Source organism: Populus trichocarpa, chromosome 10 (genome assembly GCF_000002775.5).
Source record: "Populus trichocarpa isolate Nisqually-1 chromosome 10, P.trichocarpa_v4.1, whole genome shotgun sequence".
Classification (NCBI taxonomy): Eukaryota; Viridiplantae; Streptophyta; class Magnoliopsida; order Malpighiales; family Salicaceae; genus Populus; species Populus trichocarpa.
In genome coordinates, this window is record NC_037294.2 from 8,132,074 (window position 1) to 8,151,594 (window position 19,521).

Consider the following 19,521-nt stretch of genomic DNA (forward strand, 5'->3'; position numbering starts at 1 on the left):
ACCCAAGCATATAGGTTTGGCAAGGCTACTAAACCCAGCTTCCTTGGGTTGAGCCCAAACATACATGGTCTCGTAAGGCTACCAAGCCTAACATATTTGTGTTGAGCCCAAGCATACATGGGTCTGGTAAGGCTACCAAACCCAACATTCTTGGGCTTAATCAAGCTTTGAGCCTAAGTATATATTGCTCTGGCAAGGTTGTTACACTCAACATCCTTGGGCCTAGTCAAACCTAAGTATATATTGCTCTAGCAAGGTTGTTACACTCAACATCCTTGGGCCCAGTCAAATATATTTTTCCTCTGATAAAGTCAAAGATATTTGATGCTATAAGGGAAATATGATCTTTAAGCCCTTCTCTCCATAAAAGAATAAGAATGATAGACTATATAAAAGGGGAGGCATAAGGAAAAAAAAAGGGTAATCTATTTATTTTTCTGAATGTTTTCCACACATATATTTTAGGAGTCTCTCTTTCTACAAGATCTTATCCAAAAAGATCTCCCCCCCACCTATTTTTCTCTTTAGAAAATATACTTACTTAAATATCAAAGAGTCTCTAAATTCAGGAGAGAGGGACCTTTTTGCAAGTATTGACCATCAACCACTATGGTTATGCAAACTCTATGTATTTGATATCGACCATTTTGGTTAGGGAGAATGAATCCAACTCTTGAAATCAAGAGATTATCCGACTATCTAATGTAAAAGTCTTGCTCTCAAGTTGCTTTTATTTTCCTAGCATCATCAATTTCTTAAATTTAAAGACAATAATAGGTAGAATAAGGACTCATAATGGATGCTAATGGAAAATGAGGTGAGATTCAAGTAAAACTCAAGAAATACAAGCTATATGGGCAGACCATAAGATCTATTATTCATGAGTACTTGAAATGGGCAATAAAATGGAGGTCCCTTTTTAACACTTTACAAATTAAAATCTAAAGTTTTAGTAAATAAAGTTCCAAGGTAACGAAGAACCATAAAAATAGCTATAAGAAAATTATAACACTTTTCTAAAAAATCATACTTGGTAATAATTCATGGTTTATTAATCTTTGTATATAATTATAATTTGCATGATCTAACATTTCATGCCACATTTCACATGACTCAAGCAAATAAAAAGAAGAGACATTTTTTTTTTCTCATCATTGGTTAAAAAAGTTATTACATTTATTTTAAAGCGAACATCACACGCATATTTTTTCTCTACAAACATAGCACTCTTAGAAAATATAAATTTACCACTCTAAAAAACCATCTTAAAACCATTTTCTCTGAACAATGAGCCAAATACTAAGTTTTTTCTACTGTCAGCAATACGCAATACATTGTTGATGGTGAGAAGCTTTCTAGAGGTCATCTTTAGTATGACATTTCCAACACCCAGTACCTTAGAGGTTGATGAGTTCTTCGTGTATAGGTTTTTCTTCATCTACTCTTTTGTAAGTGGAAAACATCATCTTCTCAATGCATACATGTCTTGTATCACTAGTATCAACCCACCACTGATCATGATTATTGATAAGGTTAACTTCAGAAACAACGCAAGACAATTTCATTTCTGAAACTTTATTAGTGAGGTGATCAACCTCGGTGAAATTGGCTTGAACAATCCTTTTTGTAGGGTTTCCTTGCTTATCCTTATTTTTGCAATCTTTGACTAGATATCCAATCTTGTTGCAGATAAAACACTTACCATTGAACTTCTTAGCAATTCTTTTACCTTTCACAACGAACTTATTTTGAAGTTTTTATTGTGGGGATTTACTATTTGTTCCATAATATTTGCTTTTGGGACACCAAAAGAGTTGGTTCTCTCTTTCGAATAACTTATTGTCCTTTTCTATTCTCAACTTCAAATGAAGCTTAAAATGAGGTCTTTAAGTCCCATCTCTTTACGCTTATGTTTAAGATAGTTCTAGAAGTCTTTCCAAGATGATGATAAGTTTTCAACGATTGTAGCCACTCAAAATGACTCACTTAAAGATATAATTTCAGCATGTATATCATGATTGAATTTTGAACTTGGCTCATTATGGTCCTTGAATCAACCATCTTAAAATCTAGAAATTTACCAACTATAGATTTTTTATACCGTCATCTTCAACTTTGTACTTATTGTCTAAAGCTTTCTATAATACTTTTGCACTCTTGATTGAACTATACACATCATATAGTGTATTGTCCAACCCATTCAAGATGTAGTTCTTACACATGAAAACAATATGATTCCACACATCCATATATATCACAATAGTACGATTAGCTTCATTTTCTAATGATTTTAGTGCTTTCTTTGTTAAGAACTTTGCCAAGTTCAAGGTGGTCAAATAGAATGATATCTATTGTTGCCACCTCTTAAAGTTCAATCGATTGAACTTCTCAGGTTTCTCACAATGTACCATAGAAAGTGATGGTGAAATCCTCACTACCAAAGTAGTACTTGTCAAAGTAACATTTGTTGACACAACCAAATCTTGAGTTGAAAGAGTAAAAGACATTATATAATCTATAAAAATAAATAGCCATTAATATTTTTAAATAAATATCATGGCTTCACAATAAGAAAGTAATAAAATAAAACTTGGAAAAAACAAAATTTGAAATTAAAATATTTAAATTATTCAAGATATAATCCACAATCATTCATTTCTTTAGATTATTATGTTAAGCCCTATTTTGCTCACTAATATTTATTCAATCATCATTATTTCACTTACGAACTATACCATGTACAAAATAGTATAATTTGAATAATATTTTCACTAAGTATGTTCTCAGGAAAGATTGAAGGGGTTATAAACGGTCCCATTTAAAATTCAATCTTCTCGTACAAAACTTTCTAAATCGTATCTATTCATCACACTAACTTTTTGTTTATGTGAATAATAATGTATATGTGAACAAATGTCAATCTTATAAAGTATAAGCATGATAATATAAATTATCATAAACAAATTAATAATTTATTTATTGGAAAATATAAATTAATAAGATTTGTGACAAGCATCAAACCATCCAAATATCATGAAAAATAATTTTAAAATATAAACTATAACTTTAAAACAAATATATATAGAAATCTTCTACAATTAAAAAAAAATCATAGCATACCAAAAGGTTATAGATTAAAGTATATAGAAATAAAATTAAATCCATATAAGAGAATATAAAAACTTGAAAGAAAGTTAAATAATAAATTAAATTTTAAAAATGCTAAAAACCTCTTTCATAATTAATTTATATTATTATTTTCATTATTCTAATATAAAAAGAATAAAACCTTAAGATTGTAAAACCATAGTTTATATATATATATATATATATATATATATATATATTAGACCAGTGAGTAATGATGTTTAGTTTATCATAACAAGACAGGCTAAACATAAGAAAGTTTTCATTAAAAACCTAGAGTTCATAGAAATTTAAATCTATAAGCATGCAAAAGTAAAATTAATAGAAAACATGCTTTCAATACAAAAATAATAATAAAATACTAGTATGCATACTAAGCATATATTCAAATTTGCAATTGATATAAAAAAATTAGCATGCATACTAATAATAAAATTAACTATGCTTAAATTAAAACAAGAATTGTACTTACTTGTTGAAGTACTTTAAAATAATGAATATTTTGTTGTTGTTAATAATGAATCATTTTTCCTTAAAGTTTTATTGCTCCTTACTTGTGCAATTAGGATGTTTGCAATATGTCTCTCAAGACTTCAATAACTCCATCTTGGTTTAGATGCACTTTTAAACAAGGTCTTTAAACCAAAGATTATGTAACTAAAATATCTCTCAACAAGATGAACCTAGACTCTAGTTTTGGAAAAAAAATCAAAGCACAAAAAGAAAAAGAAAAACACTAAAAATAAGGTGAGGAGGAGTGTGTAAAATCTAAAAAACAAATCAATTAAAAACTCTTTATTCATCGCCTTATATAGTGAATTTTTGAAGCTAAAATGTTGAAGAATTAATTCTCATCATTATCAACCTTGAATTAGACACCATAAATCAAGAATTAAATCTAGAAAAATCAAGGGTTCTTTGAGATTAATTTCTCATTCACTCATAATTTGTTTAATTAAAACAAATTTCCAACAACTTGAACCAGAGCCACATATAGTTTCATGTAAGATTTTAAACATTTCAAATAATGTTTAACGCTCTCAATCTTTTTGTAGTCTTCTCGATCTCCGATGTCTTTATAGTAACCCTCTTTTAATTCAAAGACTAATTGAAATTAGGGGGAAAAAGAGAAAAGGAGTCAACATGAAGAATGGGAGCTACAACAAAAAAAAAGGAAGAAATGCCACAAACAAATCTTGCTCTCTTATCTCTTACCACTTATAGACCACTGCTTAGTTATTAGTTTTTTTATTTCTATGTTAGATTTCAATCAGGATGGCAAGTCAAGCTGAGAAAGATAACCATTCATAGTTTCTGATAAAAATATTTCTAGAACTATGTTTCTTAAATTTGAAGACTACAATAGTAGAATAGGGATTCGTAATGGATGCTGATGGAAAATGAGGTGAGATTCAAGTAAGATTCAAGAAATATAAGCTATATAGGTAGTTCATAAGATCTATTAGTCACGAATACTTGGCATGAGCAATAAAATGGAGGTCTTTTTTTAACACTTTACGAATTAAAATCTGAAGTTTCAGTAAATAAAGTAACAAAAGTTAGTTAGAACACTCATTAGTCTTCTGTTATCAGAGTTTATCTAAGTGATAGCCAATTCTTCTCTTTCTTTCTTAGCTTTCCCTCACTCATGGCCAACAACTCTTTTCACACCATTATTCACAACACGAAAAAAACTCACAATACCCTTGTCATCATCAACGTGGCTGCCCAAACTCCTCTTAAACTAATATCCAACAACTACATCTCCTAGAAATTGCAATTTCATACCTTATTCATTGGGTATGACCTCCTAGGCTATATTGATGGATCAAAACCATGTCTAGCCACCAACCTCCCTCACAATAACACCATCATCCAAAATCCAGAACATATTTTTTGGATCAGATAAGACCAACTCATTTTTAATGCCATCATTGGCTTCCTATCCCCAACCATTATTCCATTCATTGCTCAATCCAAAATTTCATGTGAAGCATGGACTATATTGACCAACACTTACACCAAGCCCTCTCATGGACGTATTAAATAGGTTAAAACTCAATTAAAAAGCCTTACAAAAAGTTTTCAAAGCATATTTGAATTTTTACATACCATAAAAGTGTGATTTGATGAAGTGGCTCTTCTTGGAGTTCCATTTGATACAAAGGATCTCACATAGAACGTCCTATATGGTCTTGGAGATGATTACAAGGAACTGATTCATGTTGCTCAACCTAGAGATTCCTTAATTATCTTTAAAGAACTTCATGAAAAATTACTAAACTTTGAAGCCTCCTTACAAATAACAATGCCAGAACCATCTCCCTTCTTAACTACTGTAAATCCCACCGGTCGAAACACAATACCTTGATGACCTTACTTAGGCTCCAAACTCTCATAGTTCTTGGTGTCACTTCTTTGATGCTGATTGGGCTAACGACAAAGACACATACTGCTCCATAAAGGGCCTATGTTGTTTATCTTAGCAAAAATCCCATCTCCTAGAGCTCTAAAAAGCAACGGACTATGGCCAGATCATTCACAGAGGCAAAATATCGCTTTGTTGCCAATACCGTTGCTGAATCAAATTGGCTTTGTTCACTCTTAATTGATCTTGGTATTAAGCTTCCATGTTGTCCAACCATTTATTGTGACAATGTGAGAGCTACCCAACTTTGTTCCAACCTAACTTTTCACTCAAGAATGAAGCACACTGCTATTGATTTTTATTTTATTCGTGATCAAGTCCAGAGTGGTGCTCTCTATGTCATTCATGTTTTCTCTGAAAATCAACTCGTTAATGCTCTTACCAAGCATGTTTCTAGACAATGATTTATTCATCTCAAATTCAAGATTGAAGACCCGTACTCCATCTTAAGATGGCATAACAGAAAACTAATGTGTGTTCTAACTAACCTATGTTATTGTTAGTCCTAGGATAATGCTATGACTCATTCAAAATTGATTTGTTTAAAATCTTTCTTAGCTGTATATATCAATTGCAATCTCTAGAATCTGTAACAAACCTTCTTAACTTCTTCTATTTTTATATGTTGATAAATTAATGAAAGTGGTGTGCGAAAATCATTCATCAATAATTTTGTCATAAAGTTCCAAAGTAACAAAGAACCACAAAAATAGCTACGAGAAAATTGTAGCGCTTTTCTTTCCGGTGAAAAATTGATGGTTGCCCACAAGTGAGGGACTAGAGGAAACTTCAGAAAACATTCACTTCGACGCAGATTTAACTTTAGGCTCTTCCCAGTTGACGATCTTGCTACTTTGAGAAATTGTTTCAAGATTGAAACTAAGACATGGATATTGGATAGGTTCTCTAAGTAAATCATTTACATAATAGAAACACCTTTAGATGCGATGCTATCTGTTAATCGAAGATGAAATGTTTGAAAGATAGAGACAAGAATTCACAGGGTCATCATTTGATCTACTGAAACATAGCACATTGGAATTCTTATGGTGTTCATACGTACAGAGGATTGCAACAGGAGGTTGATAGCAGACTCCATATCACCCTAATAGAATTTGAAGAGAAGGAACTCTTTCCCCTAGTTTCCAGTCTCTCTGATCTTGCCTTTTGTATCCTCTATTGTTTACAAAGCATGTACCAAATAAAGGGTGTTCAAGATCCTTTTGATTTATTTTGATGTATTATTTAAACACACTTGTGTAAAGCTACTGGGATTAAAAACGACTGTGTGCTTTGGGACAATGTAGATGCAAGCTTTATGGAACTCAGCAAGAAGAAGATCCATTGCTTGTGGGACCTGATTCACAAATAATTAACATGATAAATGAGAAGTGCATAAATTTTGTAGACATGTGATTAATGCATTCCCTAATCTACTTTGGAAGGCTTAACCCTAGACCACTTGGGCCACATCTTGTCTATAAGGAAAATACCATGACTTCAGCTCATCAGGGATCTACACCATGACTTCAGCTCATCAATGATCTCATTATATGTTTAGCACCTCTATTTTATTATGTTTCCTAAATAGTTGCAGCCGTGTATATTCCTTTACTAGCTTTCCTTACATAGTTATATGTTTTGTAATATATATAGGCAATACTGTGCAATGAATATCAATTAAGTTATTCACCAAATCATTCGTGAAATCCTTTTATGGTATCAGAGCCTTCTTCTCTCACGAGGTTAGAAACATTCTTTATCTCCATGGCAACCGGTAGCAACCCTACTTCTCTTTCAGAGTCTGCTGCATCTTCACTCCCTCTCATTACCATCAACATCTCCAGCCAATTACCATACAAACTCACATCCTCAAATTATCCTTCCTGGCGAGCAACTTTTCTCACCATTCTCATTGGATATGATCTAATGAAATATCTGGATGACACTCTTCAATGCCCTCCCACACCTGATGCGCACTCTTCTACCTCTGTTGTAGCACTCCATGCATACTGGAACAGACAAGACCAGTCGCTGCTACATGCTATTTTTGCTTCTGTTTCTGAAGCAGTTATGTCCCTTATTGCTATTACCACAACAAGCCGTGATGCTTGGCAACATCTTGCCCACTTGTTTGCTAGCAAATCTCGGGCTAGAATTATGCAGTTGAAAGAAGACCTTACCCTTATGTAAAGGGGCTCTTGCACGGTGTCTGAGTTTCTCCATGCAGTCAAGGTAACTGCAAACAAACTCTCTTTGATTGATGCACCTGTTTCAGATGATGATTTGACATTATATGTGCTTAATGAACTTGGCTTTGAGTTTAGAGATATGGTGGCACCCATACGCACAAGAGAAACTGTCTTATCCTTTGCAGAATTACATGACCTGTTAATTGGCCATGAACAATATCTCAAACGCATGGATGCCCACTCTTCTTCAACACTGGTTGTTACTGCAAACACCTCTCAACGAAGGTCTTCTAATCCGTGTTTCAGAAACAATAAGAATCATTTCAAACAGAATTTCTCTAACACTACTTCTCCCAAACGACCCTTTGTTGTGTGCCAAATATGTGACCGTCCTGGTCACACTGCCAAGAATTGTATCAAACTGCAGTCTTCACCTACTGCCAATTATACTACTTCTTCGGCTCCATCAAAAGACAAATGGCTTCTTGACTCCGCTGCCTCTCACAATATCACGTCTGACTTGGCTAATCTCTCCATTCACTCTGAGTATGATGGCCAGGATGAGGTGGTTCTTGGTGATGGTACAGGTTTGCATGTTACTCATATTGGTTCCACCACTGTCTCTTCTCCTTCTCGCCCTCTTAACTTGAAAGAAACCCTGCATGTGCCCCTCATTCATAAAAACTTGATCTTCGTTCATAAGTTTACTCTTGATAACAATGTTGTTGTTGAATTTCACCCCTTCTTTTACCTTGTAAAGGATTCGAAAACGGGGGCAGTGCTCATGTGCGGTAGGTGTGAAGATGGAGTTTATCCAGTGGAACTATGTTCTCCCTCATTGCAAGCTCACGCCATCACTTTGGATGGAACTCATACCTCTCTTGATTGCTGGCATCATAGGCTGGGACATCCTAGTTCACAAACTTTATCCTCTCTTATTAATAGTTATCACTTACCTGTGTCCCTCTCTAAGTCTTCATTATCGTGTGTTTCGTGTCGGTGCAATAAATCCCATAAATTGCCTTTTAGTGTTACTTCCCTTACAAGTCATAATCCTCTCGAATATTTGTATGCTGATGTTTGGGGACCATCACCGGTTCCTTCTGTTGATGGCTACCGCTATTATGTACTCTTTGTCGATCATTTTACCAAGTATTGCTGGTTTTATCCTATGCATAACAAGTCGAATGTGTCTTCTATATTTGTCCAATTTACCACTATGGTTGAAAATCAGTTTTCTAGAAAAATTAAAATTTTTTATTCTGACAATGGTGGTGAATTTATCAAACTTAGACCTATCCTTGCTATTCATGGTATTAGCCATTTTACTACTGCACCACATACTCCCCAACAAAATGGCACTGTTGAACGTCGTCATCGACATGTTGTCGACACCGTTATGGCTCTCTTACATCATGCTTCGGCTCCTTCCACTTACTGGACTTATGCCTTAGCTACAACAGTCTATCTTATTAATCGTCTTCCCACTATCTTACACTCACGTCAAAGTCCTTTTGAAGTGTTATTTGGTCGGGTTCCTGACTACAAAAAGTTGCGCACTTTTGGTTGTCAATGTTATCCATGGCTTGTTCCATATCGTGCAAATAAATTTCAATCTAAATCCCAACCTTGTGTTTTTCTTGGGTACTCCCTCACCCAACATGCATTTCAATGTCTGAATATTCACATTGGTAAGATTTATTTATCTTGCCATGTCACTTTTGATGAAAGCATTTTTCCCTTCAAACTGGCACCACCTTCGGCCGATCCTCATTTTGCCACACAGTGTCAAGCATCTTCCCCTCCTTCTCTTGTTCCTCCAGTTTGCATGGTTCCATTAGATACTCCTATCACCACACCTCTCGTGCATGATGGTGCAGCAACCGTGCCTCCTTCTCATACACCAGGTATGCCCTCATCTTCTCCTCTCAATAATTCATCTTCCTCTGTCTCTCCACTTCCAGCTGCCCCTACACTGCTTGGCCAAACACATCCCATGGTCACCCGAGCTCAAAATAATATCTTCTGTCCTAAGCAACTCTCAGTCACCACCAAGCATCCTCTTGACCCGTCATTGGAACCCACCTGCATCTCTCAGGCTCTCAAAGATCCCAAGTGGTGTAAGGCCATGGCAACAGAATTCACTGTCTTAGTCTCTCATGGCACTTGGCGTCTGGTCCCTCGCCCTTCTACTACCAATTTAATTGGCTGTAAATGGGTGTTTATGATTAAACGTCATCCAAATGGTACTGTGGATCGCTTCAAGGCACGTCTTGTAGCTAAAAGATTTAATCAAAGGCCGGGAGTCGACTATACTGAGACCTTCAGCCCAGTCATAAAACCAACCACTATTCGTCTCATCCTCTCCGTTGCACTGTCACATAACTGGTCTCTCAAGCAGCTGGATGTTAACAATGTGTTTCTTCACGGTCAGTTAAATGAGCAGGTGTTCATGCATCAACTTGCTGGCTTCATTGATCAGTCTCATCCTCATCATGTTTGTTCTCTTCAGAAGTCCATTTATGGCCTCAAACAGGAGCCTAGAGCCTGGTATACTGCTTTACGTTCCAGCCTCCTTGCCCTGGGGTTCTTTAATTCACAGTCAGACAGCTCCTTGTTCATTTATGCTCAAGATGGTATTCTGCTCTATGTACTGGTCTACGTTGATGATTTAATTCTCACCGGCAATAACAACTCTTTTCTGCAGCATGTTGTTAACTCTTTAGGTGCAACTTTCTCTTTAAAAGAGCTTAGTGACTTGCACTATTTTCTCGGGGTAGAGGTCATTCCAGTTCAGCAAGGTTTGTTTCTGTTACAGAATCGGTATATTCATGATCTTCTTTCCAGGTTAAACATGGCTGGTGCGAAGACAGTTCACACCCCTATGTCTGTGTCTGCTAAACTCCTGCTTAATGATGGTTCAGTTGGTTGTGAACTTGTGATGCCACTGAATACAGACGCACCATTGGTTCTCTCCAATATCTTTCACTTGCTCGTCTTGACCTGGGCTTTGCAGTCAATCGCCTTGCTCAATTCATGCACAAACCATCAGTAATGCACTGGCAACATGTTAAACGTCTCTTGCGCTATGTCAAACAGACAATTCACTTTGGTCTCTTGCTACGCCACCAGTCCAATCCTGTGCTTCGGGGGCTCTCTGATGTTGACTGAGGTGGTGATCTTGATGATCACAAGTCCACCACCGCTTACATCATTTTCCTGGGTGATAATCTTATCAGCTGGCGCACCAGAAAACAGAAGGTTGTGGCTCGTTCCTCTACAGAAGCTGAGTATAGGGCACTTGCAACTGCTGCTTCTGATATTGCATGGATAAAATCTCTTCTTGATGAACTTGGGCTCACGCTACATGCACCTCCTCTCCTACTCTGTGATAATGTTGGTGCTACTCAACTTAGCCTCAATCCTGTTCTTCATTCCCGAATGAAGCATATCGTAATTGACCTTCACTTTGTCCGCGACTTTGTTCATCGTGGCCAATTGCGTGTTGCTCATGTTCACACGGACGACCAGCTTGCAGATTTACAAACTAAGCCTCTCGCCAGGTCTCGTTTCACTCTATTACATGACAAAATCCACGTTGCTGATGGAACGTCTATTTTGAGGGGTCGTACAAGGAAAATACCATGACTTCAGCTCATCAGGGATCTACACCATGACTTCAGCTCATCAATGATCTCATTCTATGTTTAGCACCTATGTTTTATTATGTTTCCTAAATAGTTGCAGCCGTGTATATTCCTTTACTAGTTTTCCTTACATAGTTACATGTTCTGTAATATATATAGGCAATACTGTGCAAATATCAATTAAGTTATTCACCAAATCATTCGTGAAATCCTTTTATTGTCATTGTAGAATCAAATGGTGCAATGCAAAGTTCATCAGCTAGTGTTTTTTTTTTTTAATTGTAGTGACAATTATTTTTAAAGTGTTTTTTATTTAGAAATATATTTAAATAATAATTTTGAATTTTTAAAATCTATTATTCACAACACATCAAAACAATTCAAAAACATAAAATAATAATTTTTTTTAAAATTCAAAATTCTTGGAACGTTCTAAATGGCTGCACTTAGGATGTCTTTTTCTTTTCTTTTCGTATCAGGAGTATCATCACACAATCATCAGGCTTACACAGCACAGAGAGCATGATAAGAACTTAATTTATCTCACCAAAATTAACCACCCTTCTTTGAACAAGACACAAATAAGAAAACAAAAGAGAACAAGGCAAATTGACAAGCTTTACCTGTGAAGCAACAAGAACAATGGCATGCACACAAGCAAAAGCAGGACTTTCACAACGGGAAACAACCTACAGAGTCGTAGATATCAAAACAGGGAAGCATATTAGCGTATCCTTTAGTAAGTAGAACTCTGCACATGGATAATTTTTTTTATTAAAAAAATAATTATGCAGGCTTTTCTAACGTATTTTTTTATAGAAAAAAAAAATTAGAATGATGAGATTTTTTTTAAAAAAGAAGCATAAGCATCAATTTAGCTATCAGCATATCCTTGGCCGGCAATTCTATCAAGGTTGTGAAAGATGCAACCGCCATCATAAATGAATTGCCTTGCAAGTCTATCAAGGTTGCCAAAGACGCAACCGCCATCATCTCTCTTGGTGAAGGAGGCGTGAGGGCGCAGGTGTGGATTTTCTTCATTGGCGTTTTCTCCTTCTCACAAGAGTCACCACTACGTACCCATTGTATTGATTGCTTAGCGTGTTTCCAACAATTAAGTGTTTGAAATGGTGTGGCTGGATGAAAGAAAAAGATACTGAAGGAATGAGAAAGGACTATCTTTAAGCATTAAAATGCTTCTCGATGCGTCCTTGTACTCATAGTTCTAAGACTTGTTTCGGTTCTTGATATAAATTAATGGGTCAATCTAGTTTTTTTATTAGAATAATATTTTTTAAATTTTTTTCTTAATTTGATATATATATATATAAACAAACTCAGCTGTAACTGAAATATGGTCTGAGCCAAGGTTTGAGCAGGTTAAATTTTATAACTATGCTTGTATTCCTACCTTGAAGAGGTTTTGATTTGGTCACTTTATGCTGCCATCAAATAATTGATTTGCATCTCATCACAAACGGAGTAATCCTAATTATTTGAAATCCATTAATGAAAAAAATTACAATGTGGAATTCAAAATTTAGGTGAAGTTCAAATTAGGTTTTATTTTTATTTTTATGAATAGATGAAATTAGTTTACTCATGTTTTTAGATCTCTACAAAACAAATATTAAAATTTAGAATATGGATAATTACAAAAATCCTCCTTGATTTAAATTTCATTTTCTTTTCATATTTTCATAAATTACACAAAAATTTCAAACAAAATACATTGTTAAAGATGTACATTGTTATTGAACATATAAACCACATGATGAAAAGTATAATTTATGAAAGTATAAAAAAAAAAAGTAAAATTCAGATCAAAATATAAGAAGTTTTTGTAATTATCCCTTTGGAATATGTTATTATTTCCCTTTCCCTTTCTAACAAATGATCAAAAAGAAGGGGGGAAAAAACCAAATTCACCAAGTCCTGGCAAAGGCAACACAACTAGCCTATCATGAGCTCTAGAAGTATACAAGACGAGGGCTCGCGTTACACCATAGGTCTAAACTATTTCTTTTTGTAAAATATTTAGACGTTGTAGGTGCATTTAAAAAAGAAACAAAAACATAATAACCCTGATTATAGTCTCGCTCGACTAACCAATTAGCCATGAGAAAACCTAGTCAAAACCCATTGATTTTTTTTTTTTTAAAAAAAGAACAATGTCATTCTTACATTTTATAAAATTAAAAAAAAAATTAGCCTAGGTTAATCCAAATCAACCAACTTAACTTGTGACTCGGGGCTTGCTACGGATTGATCATTAAGTTTGGTTAGAAAAGTATGCGAGAAATAATTTTCAAAACTCGTGACATGGATCATTAAAATGGAAACATCATATATGAAAAAAAACTGAAAAATCCAATTCTCAACAAATCAAATGTCGAATGATGAAATGAGGGGGACCAATTGCATGGAAAGATCTAAAATAATAATAACTAGTATATTGGCACGTGCTCCGCAGTAGGCCAATAACACTTTTTTTAAAATATAAAAAAATATTAAGAGTATAGAGAATATTTTAAGTGTCTTGTGTCTGACGGCCAAGCCACACCTAAGACAAAAAAGAAAAGAAAAAAATTAAAAATTAAAAGAAGAAGACCAAAATGAAAAATATTATATATGACAAATTAGAATTGAGGACTAAATTAAAAGTACAAAAAGGGACAAGGAAAAAATCAATAATCAAAACAATGAGGACTAAATGAGAAAAAATAAAATATTCCAAATTGAAATTCAAGGACTAAATTGAAAACAAATAAAACTTCTATAAAATGGTAAAAAAATAGAAATAAAAAGAATGAGGACAAAAATTAAAAAATCAAACAGAAAAAAGACAAACTTGCATTTTTTGGGAGGAGAGAAAAAAAATAAAAAGAAGAAAAGAAATGACACCTATTGATAAACCGCCACACCTATAACCACTTGTGTCGACCTAATGGAAAAGGATGCGATAATGTACCCAATGAGACGGCGGAAAGGCTTATCCGGTCACCAAGTAGCGTCACATGTGCTATTTAAAAGGCGTGGTGCCTCCTATATGCTGATGCATGGTAAGCACTCGTTAGTAGCTTTATTAAATAAAAATTTAATATTTCAAGAGAGAAAGACCAAATTACCCTTCATGTATTTGTGATTCACCATAAAACCTATTTAAAAAGACTTAAATAACCTTTGGTCAATAGTTCATTTCTCCTTGACTGAAAGGGTAAATATAGTTTTAAACTGTACAAAGAAAAATGAAAAAGCAAATATACATTTAGCTAACCATTTTTTTTTTTTGAATTAGAGGTAATTAAGTAATTTAAATGTTTAAAAATTATGAAAAAAACATAAATAATTTTGTACAATTATTAAATGACTAATGAACCATATAAAAACATCAAAATACTCCTAAAACCAAGGGTAAAAGTGTCATTTCATTGCAGCAGTGAATAAAATAATGTGTGCATAGCTACAATAAATTTACCACCCATTTTAGTTGTTTTATATATATATATATATAGTAGCTCAACTGAGTAAAGAAATCAAACATCTTCTGAGATACACAAATAATTCCTTGAAAACTTTCATTAAAAGCTAACCAGGGAAAAAAAAGCATGGTAGCGGCATAAGAAAGTCTTTTTTTTCTCCTCCTGGTTATAAACTTTTCAAGGATATATGAATCTAAATTTGATACATGAGATGATAGTTATAAGATGTAATTTGAGAATTGAGTTTATACAAGATTGTGAGTTGAAAAAAATATTTTATGAGTTGACAGGTAAACTCAAACTATGATTTAAAAAATAAATAAATAAACACAATTCAAAATAAAATCCAATACAATTCGTTCAAGGTTAAATAATTACTTGTTTAATCCGTCGAGACCATTCATGTTTTATAACTATGAGAATTGATAGGGCAATTAATTAACAAAATACTAAGGATATGACTAAATCATTCTAACCATACCTATCAAACATTAATAATTATAATAATGTTTTGTGTTTTACTTTTTTTTTTGTATTTTTTTTATTTCATCATTTAATATTAGATTGTTTTGAAAATTATGTTTTGTAATTTTTTTTAATTATTTTTTATGTTGGGTTATATACTGATCTTGTGGCTTTAATTGTTTTTTTTTTATTTCAACTTTTAACATTAAATATATTAGGAGTAGGTCTTGTAATTTTTTTTTCATTCTTTCTATAAATTTATCATGGCCTCATAATTTAGGGTGAAAGTTTAACAGTAACTTTTTAAACTGTTGATCTAGGTTAACTCTGTTTATTTTCTTGGTCATTTTTAATTGAATTTCATAGTTTTTTTTATTTTCTTTCTATATGTTTATCTCAGTCTCATGATCAGGATTACTGGTTCGCCAGGTTGATTTCATTTATTTTTTAATTGATTTTTTTTAATTTCAAACTCCAACAACTTAATCTTCTTTTTTGTTTAGTATTTCTTCTAAATTTAATCCTTTAATATTAGATTGTCTGGAAATTGTACTTCATATTTTTTTTCAAATTGCTTTATATGGAGTTATATTGGTCTTATGGATTTAGGTGTTTTTTTTTTTAATTTTAACCTTCAACATAGGATCTGTTAGAAATGAAGCTTTGTGTTTTTTTTATTTGACTTTAAAGAAGTTATCCTGATCTCATAACCCAGATCACATATTTAAAAGGTTAGCCCATTTTTGTTTGGTTTGTTTGTTTTTAATTGTTTTTTATTTCATCATTTAATATTAGATTGGTTGGAAATTAAGATTTATAATTTTTTTTTATTTTTTTTCTATAAGGTTATTCTAATATTATGATATTGGTTATGAGTTTGACATGTTAATCCAAATAGTTTTTTTTTTAATTAAAAACTTTTTTTGTCATCATTCAATATTAAAATTAACATTCACAATTTATTTTGATTTTATTTCTATAAAGTTATCATAATTTCATGATTTAGATCTCATATTTCAAAAATTAACACAAATCTATCTAATATATTAACATCTTAATATTTAAAAATAAATATTATCTAAAATATTTCCGTATTAATATTTTAAAAAATATCTATCAATATACAGTTTGTAATTAATCTTTCTTTATTAGAAACATATTAACAACACTAAAATGGAATGTATTCCTAGGATATAAATAAGGACTTGCAGCTCCGCCCTTGGAAAACCTCCGAAGGCAGAACAAATAATCCACCGATGGGGAGGCTTGTTTTCTTCTCATTTCTCTCCATCTTCTCTTTCCTTATAACATTCTCTGATGTGATGATACCACAAAAGCAAGTCATGGCACTCCCTCTGTCAACTGACTCACGGTGGATCGTGGACGAAAACGGGCAAAGAGTGAAGCTGGCATGCGTGAATTGGGTATCACATCTTGAGGTCATGGTAGCCGAGGGGCTTAGCAAGCAGCCCTTGGATGGTATCGCCAAGCGGATTTTGTCCATGGGGTTCAACTGTGTTAGACTCACTTGGCCAGTTTTCTTGGTAACCAATGACACTCTGGGCTCCCTCACTGTAAGACAATCCCTTCAAAGCCATGGTCTCCTCGAATCAATATCTGGTATCCAGGCCAACAACCCCTCCATCATTGATCTCTCCCTCCTTGACGTTTACCAGGTAATTATAGCTGTAATGCTAATCATGCCACTGCTTCACATCAACTAACAGTAAAGATTAAAATGAGACAGAATCATGAAAAATTAGCAAGTTGCGGTATCTACAAGATAATTTGCATCATGTTCTTTGCCATTTTTTTCATATTGAAGTACTTGTGGGTTTTGTAATTGAAGTATGACTAGTTGACATAAGAACATGGTGGTTGATAAGATAGGAAGAAGTTGGAATGATGATGATATTGTTATAAGTCATGCTAAATGTCGTTGGTTTAGTGAAACTTTAAGCAGCATTATTACGCTATCAATTTAGTTCAGTTCAGTTTAATTTCCTTAAAAAAGAACCAGAGAGAAATGAAAATTGAGTTTAAGGTAACAGCCAAGCATCTTATTTTATGTTTACTAAACCAAATACGGTTTTATCTCTTCTATATTTGTCTCTGACACTAATTAAACGCAACATAATTATGTTTCAGGCAGTGGTGTCTAGTCTTGGGAACAATAATGTGATGGTGATACTGGACAATCACATAAGCAAGCCTGGCTGGTGCTGCAGTAATTTTGATGGCAATGGCTTCTTCGGTGACCAATATTTCGACCCGGATCTATGGATCACAGGCCTAACTAGAATGGCGAGCATGTTTAACGGTGTGCCTAATGTGGTGGGCATGAGCTTGAGGAATGAGCTTCGAGGCCCCAAACAAAATGTCAATGATTGGTACAGGTAATTTGTCTCGGTGAATCTTTTTGAAAAAAGAAATATTAGTCCTGAATCAGTTGTCTTCCTAAATCGAATGATTCGTTTACATGCTAATGACATGAGCCAGGTACATGCAAAAAGGAGCTGAAGCAGTGCACTCAGCGAACCCCGATGTTATTGTCATTCTATCGGGCCTGAATTATGACAAAGACTTGTCTTTCCTGCGCAATCGACCGATGAATCTAACATTTAGTGGTAAAATAGTGTTCGAAGTACATTGGTATAGCTTTACAGATGGGGAGGCATGGAAAAATGGCAACTCGAACCAAGTGTGTGGAAGAGTGGTGGATAATATGATGAGGGTATCTGGATTTTTGTTGGACCAAGGCTGGCCATTGTTTGTGAGTGAGTTTGGGGTGGATCAAAGAGGCACAAATGTTAATGATAATAGGTACTTGGGATGCTTCCTTAGTGTTGCAGCTGAACTTGACTTGGACTGGGCTTTGTGGACACTAGTTGGAAGCTACTATTTGAGGCAAGGTGTTATAGGGATGAATGAGTACTATGGAGTTATGAATTGGAATTGGTGTGAGGCTAGGAATTCAACATTCTTGCAGCAAATATCTGTCCTCCAATCTCCATTTCAAGGTATAGCATTTGTGACTTCTTCACTTACAAGTTCCTTAAATCTGAATCCTAGGCTCTTGATCTTTTCAATTGTTTTCTATAGCCGATCCTTAAGGTTGTCTTTGTGTAAAATTCAGGGCCAGGTTTATCAGAAGCTAATCCACATAAAGTGATTTTCCACCCATCAACGGGTCTTTGTGTTTTGAGGAAATCAATGTTTGAGCCACTAAGGTTAGGTCGTTGCACTGAATCTGAAGCCTGGAACTATACACCTCAGAAGATACTGTCAGTGAAAGGGACATATTTCTGCTTACAAACAGATGACTTGGCCAAACCAGCAAAACTTGGTATAATATGCACAGATTCTAATTCAAAATGGGAAACCATCTCGGATTCCAAAATGCACTTTTCATCTACCGCCGCTAATGGCATAGCCGTTTGCCTAGATGTAGATTCCAACAACACCATCGTGACAAATACTTGCAAATGTTTGAGTAAAGATAACGCATGCGACCCGGAAAGCCAATGGTTTAAATTAGTTAACAGCACAAGAAGTTCCACCATGACAAAACCTTTGTCTCGGATGAATTCAATCCTTAATTTCCCAGCAAATGACTTTCATGGAAGTTTTTAGGGTCGGTACTATAACTTATATGGCAGAAGCTGCCTATGGAGGTGTGCTAGTTTGGACAATCTAAAAGTATATAGCAACACTTTGGTTGAATTGCCAAGACTGTCTGATGCATCAATTATTTCTAACAGGCTTTTACCATACAAGCCCAGTCTGAACATTCTTGAGTTCCACCAAGAAAACCAGTCTGAAGCAAGCAAATAGCTAGCTATATTTATAATTATGTCCCACGTAACATTACAGTTACTAACTCCAATGGAATTTGTATGATTATATTCAATATAAAAATTAAATGGAAACTCAAATTTACTGCTTATTTATATATGAAGAGAGAGCAAAATACGGAGTTCGAGATGAGAATTGTGAGCATAATGCAGAATGCTGGCAGGCCTCTTTAGGGGCTATGTAATGAAAGAGTAGTGGTCGTTTGTTACTGTGGCCAATGCATGGTTGGCCACGTTAAAAGCAACAAAGTCTAAAGCTGATTAAAATAATGGAAAGGGAAACTAGTGATATTTGTTTTTGTATTT

General features: G+C 34.2%; 1 protein-coding gene across 1 annotated transcript; it reads left to right on the forward strand.

The window, feature by feature from the left end:
• Positions 1-16,547: 16,547 nt before the first annotated feature.
• Positions 16,548-19,307, forward strand: LOC18102414 (glycosyl hydrolase 5 family protein-like). Its single transcript, XM_052456552.1, has 4 exons — positions 16,548-17,037; positions 17,510-17,757; positions 17,861-18,381; positions 18,498-19,307. The coding sequence occupies exons 1-4, from the start codon at positions 16,618-16,620 to the stop codon at positions 18,992-18,994; spliced, it is 1,686 nt and encodes a 561-aa protein (XP_052312512.1). The 5' UTR covers positions 16,548-16,617; the 3' UTR covers positions 18,995-19,307.
• The last annotated feature ends 214 nt before the right edge of the window (positions 19,308-19,521 follow it).